We start from the raw sequence: 15,936 nt of genomic DNA on the forward strand, positions 1-15,936 counted from the left end.
TACAATCTGCACACAAGGAGATAATCGCGAGTCATTCCGTCTATCTCCAAGTTCTCACCCATGCTCGTACACCCTTCGCACAAGGAGTCTTCATCTCATCTAACGGTCAAAGTCTCCCAATGACCCCCTAGAATTTCAGCGGGGTTCGGACCCCCACATTATAGTAAAACTTTAAAATGATCGGTTGAACCAACTAAACTAGCCCTAAATTCTTACTCTTAAAGCCAGTTAGGACAACAGCTTAAATGCTTTTGCTTTTCAATAAGCTCAAAACAGCTTGCACAAGTCTGACATTTCAACTAGCTAAACAAGCTCAAAACAACATTTCAAAAAGCTGTAAGCCCTTTTTATTTTCCAGGATAAAGCAGAGGAAAAACAACTACATAAAATGAGATGACAAGAAGCTCATACAGCCCACAGTGAAGAGAGGGTGAATGCCAAATAAAGAAAATAAGTTTAAGTGCTTATATTGGAAGATACTTGATTTCTTAGTTCAATGCTTAATACTTGATTTGCATTATATTTTCAAAATGTGAAGAGAAAGATAGCCTTAAAATTCAAAGGTATCAAAATTGTACAGATTGACTGAATGTGGACTAAAGCCTCAGCAATTCTATGGAACTCCCCAAACTGCTTTCCTACAAGTAATGTCCTAGAGCTAGCAGTACTTGATGCTAAAATTGCTCTGATATTATTCCCAGAGGGGTCAGCAGCAAAAATGGTTTCGTGATTTTGTATGACACAAGAAAAGCGTCAAGTTCTATCTCTACGTTTGTAGTGTAGTTAATGTTGCAGAAGCAGCCCCAAGCGAAACGCAACATGATCTGACAGGTCTGAGGAATGCTTGTAAAGGGCCTTCACAATTCGGCCTTTGATTCCAAATCTTCGTCAACTGTTTTAGCGGGTTGAACAGGTGGTGCTGGTGGTTGTTCTTGAGGGGAGATATCTTCACCTAAGATTTTTGCGGTAAAGGTTCTTGCTTCCAAGTCGAGCTCTGGCCACTCTGCAACTATCCTTTTCGCACCCTACATGGTATAGAAAGAAAAATATGAGTGATGGGGTCAGGGGGGGGGGGGATTGGGTGACGTTGATGCGAGGGGAAAGAATGCTTCGTTTTCACCTGAAGCTTCGGCTCCTTTGTCATGGGATTGTTGCAGAGATCGATGGTCTTTGCTTTAGGTTTAGTCGTGTTGCCACACCATGACTCACACCATAGCCATTCTTGGGGGAGTGAAAAGATGGGTACGGTGTGCTGGGCATAATTGGGGAGATCCTGAGATATCGATATTCCAGTTAGCAATTAACATTTGGAAAACGCAAAAATCATGTAGAAATGCCTTGGCACGCAACAGAGGGATCCCGTTAAACCTAAAATACCATACCATCCGATCTACAAAATTGTTTAATGCACACGAGGACATTAACTTGCCTGATCCAAATTAGATAGACTGTTCGGATCCTTGCTTAGGGTTTCGTAGAATACTCTCAAGTTATCTCCAGCAGCAGTCTCTCGGAATTTTAGCAGATCAACAACATACAGAGCACTGCAGATTATACGCCACATGTAAGCCTTACGAGGAGAACAGAAGTTGGAAATTCTTACGAATACAGTATACTGGCAGTTGCTTTACCTGATATGATATGGTCTTCCCCTCAAATGGTCCTTCCAGAAACCCTGCAGGAAAACGTGTGAAAGACGATTAGGCAATGGCTTAGATAATCTAAGGGAGATGCATCTACTTGTTGTGGAGAGATGCATCTACTTGTTTCCAAAACCGATAGCCATCCATATCTTTGTTGTTATCACAGAAAGGCGTATATGCAAGAGGTCGCCCTTTCAAATCCATGTCATACAGTTCGCCCATGTCTGCTCTGACAATCTGATCTGCATCGACAAATATAACCTGCACATACAGATATTATAAACTGTTAAATGAATCACCAAATCTAATCAGTTCTTTCAATATTGATTTAAAAGCTTAAATACCTTCTCCAGAGCAAGGGGGAAAATGACATCGAGAAAGAGAATTTTGTACGCCCAGATAATTCTCTGTTTCTCTTTTTGCTTATGTAACCATGTAGGCCATTTGTAGGTGATTAATTCATACTCAAAACCATATTCCCGTGCCATGTGAGGAATCACATCCTGAGCAAATTTCAGATGTTAACTTCATATTCCAAAGGATAATGTTGAAAGGGTAAAGAGAATGGGCCAAGGAGCAAGAAAACCTTGAATTGTGGAGAGAGATAGTTCTTTATAAACCAGAACTTTACTGGCCGATTTGTGTTCTTCAAAACACTCAATATCATAATTTTTAGGAAGCGTTCATATCTACACACACAAAAAATTCAGCTAATATTAGATCTTAAGTTATGAAAGCATCGGAAGGAAATGCAGAAGTAAATGTGGAAAATGAATTTGAGAATGAAGAAACTTACAAGTGCCCAGAAGCAACAGAAAATATATTGATTGTTTTGCCATGACGAGTACCTCTTCCCAGCTCCTATAAAATATGACATTAGAAATCTTCGGTTATTATCCTAAATTTTCTTTTACCTAATATCAATGGCTGACAAATAGGAAAAAAAAACAATAATTTATTACTGGTGCGCTTTCAGTCTTTTTTGACTGGTCACTGCCACCAATGAAACCAGAAGCCCATTTAAGAAAATTGGAATTCCAACTGTTCCGATTTCCCTGCATAATCATTGGGTAGAACCCTCAATGTCATACAGATTCAAAGACATTTAATGATTACAACAAAGGTATGAGTCAATTACCTTCTTACTCGCTCGTGAATGGCTATCTGAATCCGTGGGTACTAGCAAATTCTCATGTTCCTTTCCTTTTTTCTTCACCACTTCCAAGTGAACTAGTTTACCTCGTAAATCATTTATCGTTATACGCTTTGACAGAATCGTGTTCTGACCTCCATCACCATCCTGTTTCATGATGTAAAGCTCTGAGCTTCTGCCTGGAGCAAGCTGGAGGTACCAAACTCCGGGAGAGACTTTCATTTGCCAGTAACCCAAATTGGCCATGACAAGTGTATCAACCAAGTGCGGAGTGCTTTTGGTTCCAAGGATCAGCTGAAGACCTCGGGGAGGATCGTGATCCTTCTCGGAGCAATGACCTGGTTAAGGTTATTCAACAATTAGCTTAAAAACTCGAGTCATACCCTAGTCTTCGCTTAGTCTAGGTTAATGTAGCGCTAGAACCCAAAGTTTAAGAGAAATGACCTGTTAGAACAAGAGCTTCAAGTTCATACACGGCTTGCAGTGTCCTGGTCTCCCCGAGGTTTTCAAGCAATATATTGTCCAGGTCGTGGCTGCAAAGATACTGAAATATTAGACTCAAGCAACTAGACATGTATTTATTCACCGACAGTGAACTGGTTATTTCAAACATACACAGCAACGACAGGCTCAATAAGCCATGGCTCAGGTACATCAAGATTCATAGTTAGTGTCTTCGATGGTGGCATATTTGCAAAAAATGCTTGTGGACCATACACTGCGAAATCTGTTCTGCTAAAGTCATCCTGCAAAATAATAAAAATTGAGAAAAGAAAATATCAAGAGAATGGAGTTAAATGAAGCGATGCACTGGGGAACTGGGCTACCATTGTTGGGGCTACATATCTGTAGTAATTCTTCAGTGGAAGATCAACAAGAGAACTCTGCCAAGAGAAAATTCAACATTAATTTCATAAGTAGTTAAGTACTAGGTAAGACTGATAATAAAACGATTAATAAAAAGTAAGATGTAAATACAACACGAATCACACCATACAAAGACATACAAATATAGGAGACAATATATTATATGAGAAGATTTGGAGTTATCTGATTATCTGTGGTCCTCCTGGAAGGACCATAGGTGGTTAAAATTTGATAGTTGAAGGACCATGGGTGGTTAACTTGGACCACAGATGGTAAGAATTTGAGAGTCGAAGGACCAAGGGTGGTTAATTTGAAAGTATAGGACTAAACGTGGCTAAACCACTATACTAGGAGGATCCTAGATGATATTAACTCTTAATAGAATTCTCATGGTGAAAAACATAAATTATTTAAGAATTTGATAAAGCTTACCATTGGATTCAGTACAAGCCTCATACTTGGATGAACAGACTTTGACAGTAGATAAAGAAGAGAAGCCAGCTTTTGACCAGAGGGACTCAGAGGATCAATAACAGCATCGATATGAATGGTAGCATTTTCATTTTCCAAGACAACAGCACTGTAACAACATAAGAGTGGTGGTAAATATTCACTTCTAGTTATGTGCCTCTTTAAGCAGAAGTAAATAACAAAGGAAAAAAAATGCATAAAAGAGAAGAGATCATGTTATGCTGCAGTGCAAATAATTTAGTTGTATAGGTAAATGAGGAACGCATGTTCAAAAGCATATCTTTTGAGACTTGTTCATATAGTCAAAGTAAATTATTTTGAGCACTACAAGTCACTTCATGTTTAGAGAGATTCTGGAAATTCAATCATTAAGTTGGACCTAGCATCTGAATATATCAAGAAAAATATTATGGAAAAGTCAGAACATTTATCTGTAAATATTGATGAGCCGTATAAGGTGGAAGTCTCATGTATTCAATGCAACAGAGATGTAAACAAGTATTTATCTAACAGTTGATGTGTTCAAGCACCACAAATTATGGATCTTGCAAATGGAATTGGTGGAAGGTCAGGTATCTGACCTGTATGTTGCTGACAAAAGCTCAAAACGAGCACCTTCAGAAGTTCGTTCCCGTGTAGCAATTGAGGATGAGATGGACATGATGATGTCACTGATGAATTTACTATGATAGGAAAAATATTCAAGGAAAAGAAAATCTTTAGCAAATTATAATAAAAATACAAGAGTAAAAACATATGTGTGAGCTGGACACAATGCAACAAAACCACAACAAAACGGCAAAACCAGCAGCCAACTTCAGTAGCACTTTCATTCAATAGCATATTCTGTCTTTAGTGCATTTACTAGTTAGCAAAGCGGGCTTGAATTATATGAATAGGAAGAAGCACAATAATTAATTATCAGAAGAAGTTGAGTATCAGAGACATCCACAAATCTTGGGTGTGTCATTTATGTAAGGCATTCTCTTTTCTCTCTTTTGATGGAAAGTTCTCTCAAAAGGCAGTAAAAAGAAGATAACCTTGTTAACATGTCTGGGTCCACATCTTCCCACTTTACTTCTTCAACAATTTCCACAATGTGTTTTATCCTTTGCTTAAATTCCAGAGATTCTAGAAGCTGCAAATCATGGCTTAAGAATGTAGTGCCCTCGACAACGTGAACCACCTATCAAATATTAAGAAATGCAATGAGAATGTGGCATGCATGGAACACACAAATATATAATCATGGGAAAGAAGTAATCCACAAAATTGTCCATGCAAGTACTTAAGAAAAAGCAAGTGATGAATCACTACATTGAAAAAGAGCACCAGATCATAAAATGATTTGAAAGATGTAATATTAGGAAATTGGAATTCAAATCAAGCAGGAGAGTCCAAATGAAACAAACCCTTCCATTTGTAATGACAACAGCACCACCAGATTCAAGCCCGACTTGCCTATACAAAAATTTAGCCACCTGCACATGTATTGATTAATAATTACTGGAACTAAATGATGAATCCAACGAAAACAATGAGATGGAATGATGCATAAGAAAGATCACATACAATAAATTTAGCAGGTCAGAGCAATTACTATAATTACAAAATAACTTAAAAGTGAACAGAAGTTTCATTGTAGATTATATGAAAGAATGATAATGACATACATAACTATCAGGATCTTAGGTTAAAGGATAGTCACAATGACGTACCTTAGACAAGTATGTCTTAATGTTGTCATCCGTAAAACCTGAGAGAGCAGATTCATAGCCTTTAGAAGGCAATCCTTTTGCACTTGCCATTTCAAATACCTTATCAATAAACGCTTGATTGTTTTCAGTAACTAGAGTAGGTAAGTTAATATATTCACGCTCATAGAATGAGCAAAGTTGATCCAGAAACTCCAACACTCTTTTCTTGTGGCTGCATGGAATTAATTATTATCAATGTGTAGGACAATGGGGAAGAAAGAATATAACATTAGACAACTTCAAAAGGACACCAATAAGAATATGACTTAATTGGTCAAAAAGAAAGTTCAAGATAACCAATCTACCTATATGATGACGCAGTAATTTTGAAGACTTTCATAAAAAGGATGCTTGGCCAATGAGTATCCTGAGTAGCACTAAATAACACACCAAGGCGTCCATTTTTAGTACCTTCCATCTGCAGAAGAAGCATTGAGTTCCAACAAAAATAACACATATAATTATATAAATCAATTATAGGAATTAATAATTAATAATAACTAGACAGAGGAAAATACCAGATAACGGATTCCTTCACGAAGCAACCTTATCCCTTTCTTTGATGTGATATTGACAGCAAGCAGATGAGTCACAGGCTTTAAATCATCAATGGCTGGACAAAAAAGTAAGGGAGACAGTCAAATACCAAATTGAAGCTGGACAAAAAAGTAAGGGAGACAGTCAAATAACAAATTGAAGCAGCTTGTATGGAAACTGATCATTTTAGCTAAACTACAGCTTACTTTCTGGAGAGTGCAAGTAGCTGATGTCATTTAGCACTGATTCCTTTTCAAGAGTTGCAGCAGAAAGAGATACAAATTTTGGTTTGGCCTTCCCATCAGATATTATCTACATCACCATACAATCTAGAAGCTTAGCAAGAGAGCTGGTAATTTATAGCAAAATGAATCATGACTGTATAGTTAAACACAGAAGTTTGAGATACTGTACCAGAGGATTATAGCGCTGAACACCACTTTCTGACAGGAATTTCTCCAGAATATCTGTGTGAGAACCTATATGTCCATAATAAACTTGTTCCTGTATTCTAGGCAGCTCATCGTTCATGGCATTCATAAGAGCATCCTGAAAATAGTATTTAACATGATTGTTGTCATGTGATACCATAGTTATTATCACATTCTATTGTAAGAAATTTCAATTGGAAATCAAGCCAAGAAGAGCAAATGGCTGCTTATGAAGAGTGGTATTCCTATAATATACTTGATGGTGACTCATTGAACAGAGTATGACAGATTAAAGAAAACAAAATTCTAATGTTGCAACATTTTGATGAGAAACAATTCTTATTCTTATTTATGTAATAATGTGTCACAAATGTGCTCCCCCACATCTAAATGGTTAAATCCCAGTAAAGATAAACAGCCTAATTACACACTTTCACTTTTCAATAAGCTCCTTAATATAAACTCAAAACAGCTTACACAAGTCTCATATTTCAACTAGCTTCCAAAACATTTCTTGAACTTAATCTGGTAAGTTATTTAAATAGCTTAGGGAAATAAACATAACTGTAAAGTTAAACATAGAAGTTTGAGATACTGACACCATGTCACCATATGCAGAGTGAAAATTCAAGTGCAGCAATAAAGTAGAGCAATACCTCAGTGGGTTCATTAACAAGGCCATTCATCAAAAGGGAACACTGGAGCTTGGATAACCCCAGCTTAAGGGCAAACATGGAACTTTCTCGAGAAACTTCTTTGAAAGTATTCTCCTTTTGCAGTTTCAGTAAAGTATCTTGTGGTGGTGATTTTGCTTGTGGTCTGCAGAAAGAAGATTGTCACCATCTTTAAAAAACTGATTTGTGAGTCTCATAATTTGTTAAGGATGAATCTACGAAATGAAAGAGGCCCTAAATAAGCAGAAAAAGCGAATATGCAAGTAACATTAATGACAGTGCTCAGTGATTGATGATCTTTAAGACTTACAAAACAGTTTCAATGAATGCCCCCTCAACATGGTCCATTTCAGGAGCATCTTCAGCACCTGACTCTACTCGCAATTTGTTAATCTACAATTTCAGGAGAATAATTAATTAGCTTGGTATAATTGTAAATGCACCATCTACTACAAATATGTTGCACATGACAGGTCATAAATTAGTTGAAAGAACCCAGAGAGATGGAAGACACAAACAGATAAGTTGTCATATAACTTTTTCTCCTTCTTTGAGGCACTAGGTTTGACAACTAACTGCATGTAAAACTTTTAACTAATATCTGCTAGCAGTCATTGACTTTGTAAATTGTAACCAAAAGACCAATAATGATTTGGTGATTCATAGGATGCAAATAAATTAGTGTAAGAATATGAGGGTAATAAATTCATACGTTGCTCAAAAACTGGAAAGCTGTTGCAGCACCATGATTTTCCTTCAAATAGATGAAAAGTCGTATAATCTGCAAAATTTAGGTTGTCAAACAAATTTCATCACTTCATCAATGGATCATAAAGCAAAACAAGGCTAATAGAAATTGTAGGTTCTAGAAAAATGAATAAAGAAAATAAAATGCATCCCTGATGTTATTGGCACTTGACAGATAATGTATTCCACATTGCTCCAACAACAAGATGATTCTTAAAAGACTTGAATTTCCAGAATATAGGCATGGATTTCAGATTCACCAGAGTTATAAAGTTCAGAAACATGAGAATGTGCATATCAAGGTGCATAACTATTGTTTGACAAGTTACAAGGCCTTCAAGTGAGAGGCTATTCTAGAAGCAAATAAATAAGTAAATAATTTCATGGAACAATTCTGTAATAAACTACCTTACAATCTAAATTTATATTTTAGTATAACAGTTTATAAAACTCAAAATTTATGTCATTTAACTGGCAACAAAAGTAATCATACTAATGCAGCACTAATTGCAAAAATAGAAGACAGATTTGTGGTAAACAGAACAATCATATAAATCATACTCTACCATCTGTAGCCCATTTGTGTCAACTACCTAAAAAAGGAAGAGGAATCTTAATGATGAAGGCATGAAGCCAGAGTTAGTGACTTCACCATATATTGATTAGTATTGATAAGTGACAACATCCATATCGTGCACTTGGATTTAAATAGGAAACATGAAAGGTATCAAAGATAAGTTATCCAGAATCTCCTCAAATCCCATTAAGATGTGTTAATTTCATCTAGTTGCTCATTTATAACAACAATAGTGTCCACTAAAAGGCTTAGGAACTAAAAGGTATCAGAAAGAGATATAAACAATTACCAGACTGGAAATATCTTCCTGACTTTGACTATCATCTTTCCCTTGAGAAAAGAGAAGTTCACCATCATTTGATTCAATTTCATTGATCAACTTTGCAGAGTATAATATAACACCAAACCTTATTGGCATGTGATTCTCAAATAGAGAAATAATCATATCAATGGTCTGCAAGTTTAAAAAAAAATAGTTAATACTCTTTCTTTTAGTTGACTTTGAAATTTAGTAATTTAGACACTAAGTAGCAAGATCAAAATCTCAAAGTTCAATCATAGATGAGGAGAGCTTACCTCAAGTCCATGAGTGGATGAAGGATCTAGTACATAAACTGCATGGAATATGTTTTTCCGGATGTAACGCATTTGTCCAGGGAAGACAGGCATCAGGATCTACAGCAGTAATATGAAATGATGAAGCAAGGAATCTTAATTACATATAAATTATAGACACTGGATAAGTGGAACTGTACCTCATTAATGTTACTTCGCCAACGTCGATACATTGCATCAGCCTCCAAATTATTTAGATAATGAACATGGTCAGAGCGAAAATCAACACGGAGTGAGCTTCCATCTGAAGGGGGTAGTGTAGAAAGAAGTTTCTTCACAGTGGTTGGAGGAATCTGACATTTTATAAGCAATGGTTAGCAAAGGAATCTAAGATTAATCAAAGAACAGATCCCTATATACAGCTTTTTGTTCAAGGTTTAAGAATCTCATACCTTCAATTTTGAGTATTGATCAGCTAACGATAACTCCTGATGAGCCATTTCAATCAGCCTGAAAAACACAATAGTCTTAACACGCAAACAAAAAAAAATATTTAAACTAAAAACACAATAAAATATCAATATGACAGGTTAGGAAAACATGTCCACTAACAAGTTCATGGTAAATTTAAATCAATAGAGCACAAAAGTGCACTAACAATTTTGCCTATCTAAGAGAACTTAAATTCTTTTGGATATCAAAAAAATAAATTGATCTTACCTTTCATAAACATGCAATTGACAAATTATATTTTTTACAATAGAAAACATCATAGGAATTAGGAAAGATCACAAGAAAAGAGAAAATAATAGCAAGTGGAAGCCTTACAAATAGAGGTCAATATCTTCAATATTGATTAAGGCACCATTTAAGGCCATTAATGACTTCCCCGGAGGGATCATTCGCTGGTTTTCAATAATTTCATCCTTGATTGACTCATTGAGCTGCATGAAGTTCAAATAGATACCAAAAGATGAGACTTCAAACAAGATATTAAAAACCAGGAAATATTTCATATAAGCAATTCTAATTACAATTGATGCATACACTTATATAAAATGTCTCACCTTCATTCGTGATAAAGAAGAGACCACACTAGGAAAGTTTTGGTTAATTCCTTGCATGGTCAGCAAAGGATCAGCAGCATGAACAATTCTCTGTGCAGTTTGATGTCCCAAGTCTTTTTATTTTTTATATAGAAATTAGGAATGAGGGGAGAGTTGAGTATGGTCAGTACACTGTAAAGGCAGCTAGCATTTTGAAAACCTATCACAACAAGTTAGTGTCATTACCTTTAAGTTCCCAGACATCTAGTGTATCAGAAATTGCTGATGACAGAAGATAATCCCTGAAAGCCATGATTTCAGATTTTAACTCTGGCTTACGTTCCTGCAAAGTAAGCAAGACAAATAAACAACATAAACTTTGCAATAAACGTCAATGTAGAGGATGGTGCATTTTTAACACAAATTCATATACTCCCCTGACCTTTGTTCACCTCACAATAACAACCTTAGAAGTGAATCTACCAACGTATATTATAGTCTTTTGGAATGTATGACAGGTCAATGATCCTCTTACATAGGCTCAATCTTTCTCACTACTTAATAGATGCTTTATCATGAAGAAGAAAGTTGTAAGCAAGAATATTTTATATGATGTTTTGTAGGTGAAGAGAGTGTTTAAGTTATCCTCAATTAAGAATGCTTAAGATTAATATTGCATTAGAAAAAGAGGAACAAACTCAGACATAAGGGAAAGGAAGATAAATAAAGAAGCATAAGAGAGAGAACCCCAGACAAACCTAAAGGTGGCCACACAACCAAGAAACATTGGGAGGATTCAAGCATGAACAAGTGCTTTGAGAATTCTTTGTTTCATTTTGATTTCCATATTAAAAGTGCACAACTAAGTAAAGATTTATGCAAACAAAAGCAAAGGTTTGTGATAGAAGAAGAAAAGAATTGCTAGGGAAACATCAATTAAACACAAAATCAACCTAAAGCAAAATAGCATAGTACCAGAATCCTTGAAAATATAAATCCCCTGACTTCTTGGCTAAGATCTTCAGTTTGAGGATCTTCAAGAATGACCCCTGCACTTATGAAATTTGTTTAGCTTATATTCTTCACTAAAAGCAGTTTCTGATACAATGAGGAATAGAACATAACAAACTACGAGCAAGGCTTGAAACTATCAGATGAACATATGATCATGAACATAAACTAGGTAAAAAAAATCCACATGTAGTCAACACTTCAAAGCAAATAGATCAACATATTATCTGGAAGTTTCCATTGAAATTTGAAGAATAGTTGCTGCTTATTTAACCTTATAATAAAAATAGTTTACTGATGATGAACAAAGAAAGAAAATCCAGCTAGCATAAATAACCTTGTATGAGAGGGAAAACGAATTATCTAAGAAACATAATTCTTGTTGTGATGCCGCACCACATGAACAAAAAAAAAAAGATGATATAATCAACTTAATATCAAGAGTTTTCTTCTCTTTTTTTTCCTTAAATTTTATTTTAATAGGTCAACATCAAAGGATAATGCCTTGCACCTTGCATAATAATCTTGCAAAGACAAATTAATTAAAAACATAAAGGAAACTTCTGTGAAGATTTTGACATTTTTAACATAATATTCTGTCAAGTAAATGAATAATTCATTTTTAAAACAAGACAAATTTACCTTTCTTCACTGTGCTGTCATCCATAGCTTTATATTCCATGTTCTTCAAAGCAAGTTCCACACCATAGCCACCCAAGTTTAAAGAGTCTCTTGTGCCAACAGACCCACAAGGACCACTCTTTGATTCACAGCCTGAGGGTAATACAGGTCTAACAACATAGTAAGCTTTCCCCTGTATCAGAGAAGAAGAAATATCAGTATATCAAAGTGAAATCCAATTAGAAATCTGATGCCCTTTTTTTTCAGAAAATAAATAAATAAATAAATAAAATAAGGCTACAAATTGAAAATCCAAGACTGTAAACGTTGAAGGTCATGTTCCTGTATGGTACTAGGAATGCCTTGTTTTAAAAGAGCAATAGTTTTCCTGATACTGTACACTTGAGAAACGATTTATATAATTATATTGCTTAACCAACTATGTTCTGATTATTTCTACTGCTTAATCAACTATGTTCTGATTATGTATCATAGTTTCTTTGAGTATACTCTATGCAGCTTTAGGTATTTTCTAACCACCCCCCTACCCCCAACTGTAAAATCACATGCAGTCCCTACTCCCTATAGAACTTTATCGTGAAGCTTATGCTTAAAAAATTTTATATGAAAGATTGAAAACCATATATTTAATGTCATGAAATTATGTATAACGATACAAATATTATCTCAAGGATCAGGAAGATACAAAGCAATTTTAATATACAGCCCCAAATCAGTATATTTGCCAATCAGATTTAACTAGAACAGAGAAAGATGACAATATCTTCTATTGTCACCTCACTCAACTGCTCCATCACCAGATATAAATGAAAATTTGTCAATAAAAGAAATAGATATTAGGAAGAGTCTTGGATGGTGGACCTCTCTGGCAGCATTCACCAATATATGATGAAATTCTTTAAAGCATTCAGTCCCAAGAGATCCATACAATATAGTGATGGGATTTCCTATACTTGAATCAGGATGGACATGATCAAATTCAAATAGCTCAGGCTGCTGAAATGTATCACCAGCTCTGCAACAAAGATTTGAAAGGGAAAAAAATAGGACTATAAGCACTGAAAATCAACAACAGCCCTGAATTTGAAAGGTCAATTCTAGCGCAAACTGTAAACATGCATTTACACGGACACACACACACAAATATATGTGTCCATGTGCAGCATAATATAGAGCAAGAGAGAAAGCTTGACATACACTGCTTTTGGGCTTTTAAGCCACAATAGTAACTCTGGGACATCAAAAAACAGAGACCCACCAGTATCAACCCAACAGCATTTATCCTTACGACTTTGTTGATCCACACCTGAAAGGAAAGGTTCAGCCTTTTTGGTTTCTGTGATTTCACTTGGCTCAGAAAGTTCCTCACTTGTGGAGTCTGAGCTGATATCATCAACCAGAGGAAATGAAGAAAGAGATTCTTCTGCTAACTGTCGATATAGCACTATTGTAGGAGATGCTGATCGAAGTGTAAGAGATAATTCAAACACCGATGCCAGGGATTCACTTAAAAATGATTTCCCATATTTTCCAATTTTCTTTACACAATCTTGGGCAGATTTACAATCAGTGTCTCCATCAGCAGAATGAAGCCACATGTCAATGAAGTCCCAGTAAAGACCTTTCCATTCCTTTGATAGCAATTCCCTGTCAAACATGTGGAAACTATAAGATATACAAAGAATACCATCACAAAGAAAACGTGGCAACATTTTGCCACCATTTCCAGGTTCCACTAAAAACTAATGTACTGAGGACTGAGGAGCAGTCAAAGACTAATGAAGGTATTCCAATTGCTAATTATTCTTCACACTTAAAAAAACAGCACAGTATAATATAATCTCTAGAAGCTATATTTGGCATGTGTTGCTAGTTCAGGGCATACTTAGCTGTCTATAAGTGTATAACATAACATGGAATATTAAGCAGAATACCAGTAACAGGTACTCCTACAAAACTCCATTGTAGCAGATACAGGCATAAGAAACAGCACAATATGGAGCACAAAAACAAGAATGCTCCACCAGGAAATCAACCACTAAAAATGATTTAGCAGTGTAAAATCAAATGAAAATATCTTCTGCAGCTACATTAATAATCCAGAGAGTTTAATTGTTGAAAAGAAACACACCCTGCTTCCAGAAGTATGGAGGTGCCAGGCCACTTGGCCCTGAGAGCCACCTGCACGTTTTTAGGTTTACTATTCGCTGCAGAAACTGAATACGAAGATAGATGTACGCAGAGAACCGCAACGATCACCGCGCAAAGGCCAAATCTGAAACGTGTCCGCGGGCTCATTCTTGAAGTTTTGATGAATTCCATGGTGTATCCAGCCAGGCTAATCACGACAAGCTCATTGATGAAATTGCAATCAAAGATTGAAGCTTTTTCTAGTTTTTCGGTGTTCTTATGGTTTCTCGACCGAGATCGCAGCACTGAAGAGCAAGACTTTGCTGGGGCTCAAGTCTTTCAGTCTGAGCATTAGATTTTAGTGATTTACGAGTCTTTTTTTTCTTTTTTCTTTTTTTTTTTTTTCTTTTTGGGGTTTATTTTTCTTCCAATCGGAGACCGCCACGTTTCAGGGGCGATTTTTAGAAGAGTATTTTCCACTTCTGTCCCTGGACTATAATTACCTTCTTAAATTACCAAAAATTTGAATTTTAGTGCATAACTATTCAATTTCTTGCTTTTCAAAGAAAAAAAAAAAAACTATTCAATTTCTTAAGTTTGGGGGTTGCCTTTGTTCTTGAGTTCTGTTTTGCTTGGTAACTTAGGGTGTGTTTGAAAACATAAAAAATGAGTCATTTTAATTTCATTTCTAGTGTTTGATTGCATTCTGTAAAATTGTTTTAGTGTGTTTAGTTCATTTTTAAAAAAAATAAATAGAATTGTTTAATTAAACAAAAATAAGCAAAAACAATGTTATTTTCCCATAACACTGTTTAGGTTTTCTCTATGCCCAAAGCAGGAAAAAAAAACTTAGACATTAAAAACTCTAAAATTTGAAACAATTCTCATTTCCCAAACCAAGCAGAAGACGATATGATTATGGTTTCATTGTTACATGATTTCAATTCCTCCATAATAATTCACATAATTTGTACCCACTTCTCTTCGCCCACGCCATCCCTATGGGGTTGTTTCCGGAGGGCATTATCGACTTTTACCTCGACAATGTTTACGGCCGCTTTGAGCTCCAAATTTTCCACTCATGCACCACCGAGTTTGAGAACTTTGTCTGGTACCTTGTTACTATGACCAAAATCTTAAGCTACAGCCAGATTTTTACCTATACAGTGTCACCGCCCATGAGTTTTTTCTCTGACTCCCCGTCAAAAAGTCATAGCAAGAAATGGTGTGCTTGGAAAATGACTTCCCCAAAAAAGGGAAACTCATTTTTCCAAAAATTGACTTTGTTTTCCTTTGACCGAACATCAATTTATACTGACTTTAATATTTTTCATTGTCAAACACTGGAAGCTCGAAAAATAATTTTTCAAAAATCATTTTTTTTGGGTTTTAAAAAACACCCTTAATGAATTGAGTTTTGTTTTTAAAAAAAAAAAAACAAAAAAAAACTACTGAGTATTCAACTTCTTCCACATTTATTTAGTTTCTTGTTTAACTTGTCAACCAACCTAAATCAAAAGGTAGGTACTAAAAAAAGTAAAAATAAAACTTGTCAAGTCAAAAAGTAAGTATCAATAAGTTTTTTTTTAAAAAAAAAAAAAAAAAGAAGAAGAAGAAGAAGTTTTTTTTTATATAGAAAGGAGGGGTGAACCCAAAACTAAACAAAATCTAGCTTCTGTTTCTTTTATGTTTTTT

The 15,936-nt window shown here is 35.4% G+C and overlaps 1 protein-coding gene across 3 annotated transcripts; it reads right to left on the reverse strand.

Moving 5' to 3' along the window:
- Positions 1 to 484: 484 nt before the first annotated feature.
- On the reverse strand, positions 485 to 14,575 carry LOC116032207 (UDP-glucose:glycoprotein glucosyltransferase). Of its 3 annotated transcripts, XM_031274668.1 has the most exons (38): positions 14,243 to 14,575; positions 13,481 to 13,758; positions 13,309 to 13,417; positions 12,973 to 13,126; positions 12,112 to 12,283; positions 11,434 to 11,507; positions 10,705 to 10,801; positions 10,480 to 10,592; positions 10,241 to 10,356; positions 9,865 to 9,922; positions 9,613 to 9,765; positions 9,434 to 9,532; positions 9,147 to 9,311; positions 8,246 to 8,314; positions 7,844 to 7,926; positions 7,516 to 7,678; positions 6,843 to 6,977; positions 6,635 to 6,740; positions 6,410 to 6,504; positions 6,197 to 6,309; positions 5,853 to 6,063; positions 5,547 to 5,615; positions 5,175 to 5,320; positions 4,716 to 4,817; positions 4,096 to 4,243; positions 3,624 to 3,680; positions 3,412 to 3,542; positions 3,241 to 3,329; positions 2,782 to 3,134; positions 2,606 to 2,698; positions 2,440 to 2,504; positions 2,230 to 2,332; positions 1,988 to 2,146; positions 1,764 to 1,904; positions 1,632 to 1,675; positions 1,430 to 1,544; positions 1,121 to 1,273; positions 485 to 1,025 (listed from the first exon to the last, which is right to left on the reverse strand). In XM_031274668.1, exons 1-38 carry the CDS (start codon positions 14,431 to 14,433, stop codon positions 858 to 860), a joined length of 4,890 nt encoding a protein of 1,629 aa, XP_031130528.1. In that variant the 5' UTR covers positions 14,434 to 14,575; the 3' UTR covers positions 485 to 857. The 3 variants fall into 3 exon arrangements, with proteins under 3 accessions (XP_031130528.1, XP_031130527.1, XP_031130529.1); XM_031274667.1 differs by having other exon boundaries at positions 13,309 to 13,758; XM_031274669.1 differs by lacking the exon at positions 2,606 to 2,698 and having other exon boundaries at positions 13,309 to 13,758.
- Positions 14,576 to 15,936: the final 1,361 nt, after the last annotated feature.

Source organism: Ipomoea triloba, chromosome 10, assembly GCF_003576645.1.
Source record: "Ipomoea triloba cultivar NCNSP0323 chromosome 10, ASM357664v1".
Classification (NCBI taxonomy): domain Eukaryota; kingdom Viridiplantae; phylum Streptophyta; class Magnoliopsida; order Solanales; family Convolvulaceae; genus Ipomoea; species Ipomoea triloba.

What these genes read in the sequence shown, in the direction of transcription:
- LOC116032207 (XM_031274667.1), bottom strand. Translation starts at nt 14,433, where the DNA reads ATGGAATTCATCAAAACTTCAAGAATGAGCCCGCGGACACGTTTCAGA. An exon ending in CTTTCCAGTTTTTGAGCAAC is followed by an intron (nt 7,927 to 8,245) that starts GTATGAATTTAT and finishes CTGAAATTGTAG; the next exon opens with ATTAACAAATTGCGAGTAGA. An exon ending in GGCTTGTACTGAATCCAATG is followed by an intron (nt 3,681 to 4,095) that starts GTAAGCTTTATC and finishes TTCTCTTGGCAG; the next exon opens with AGTTCTCTTGTTGATCTTCC.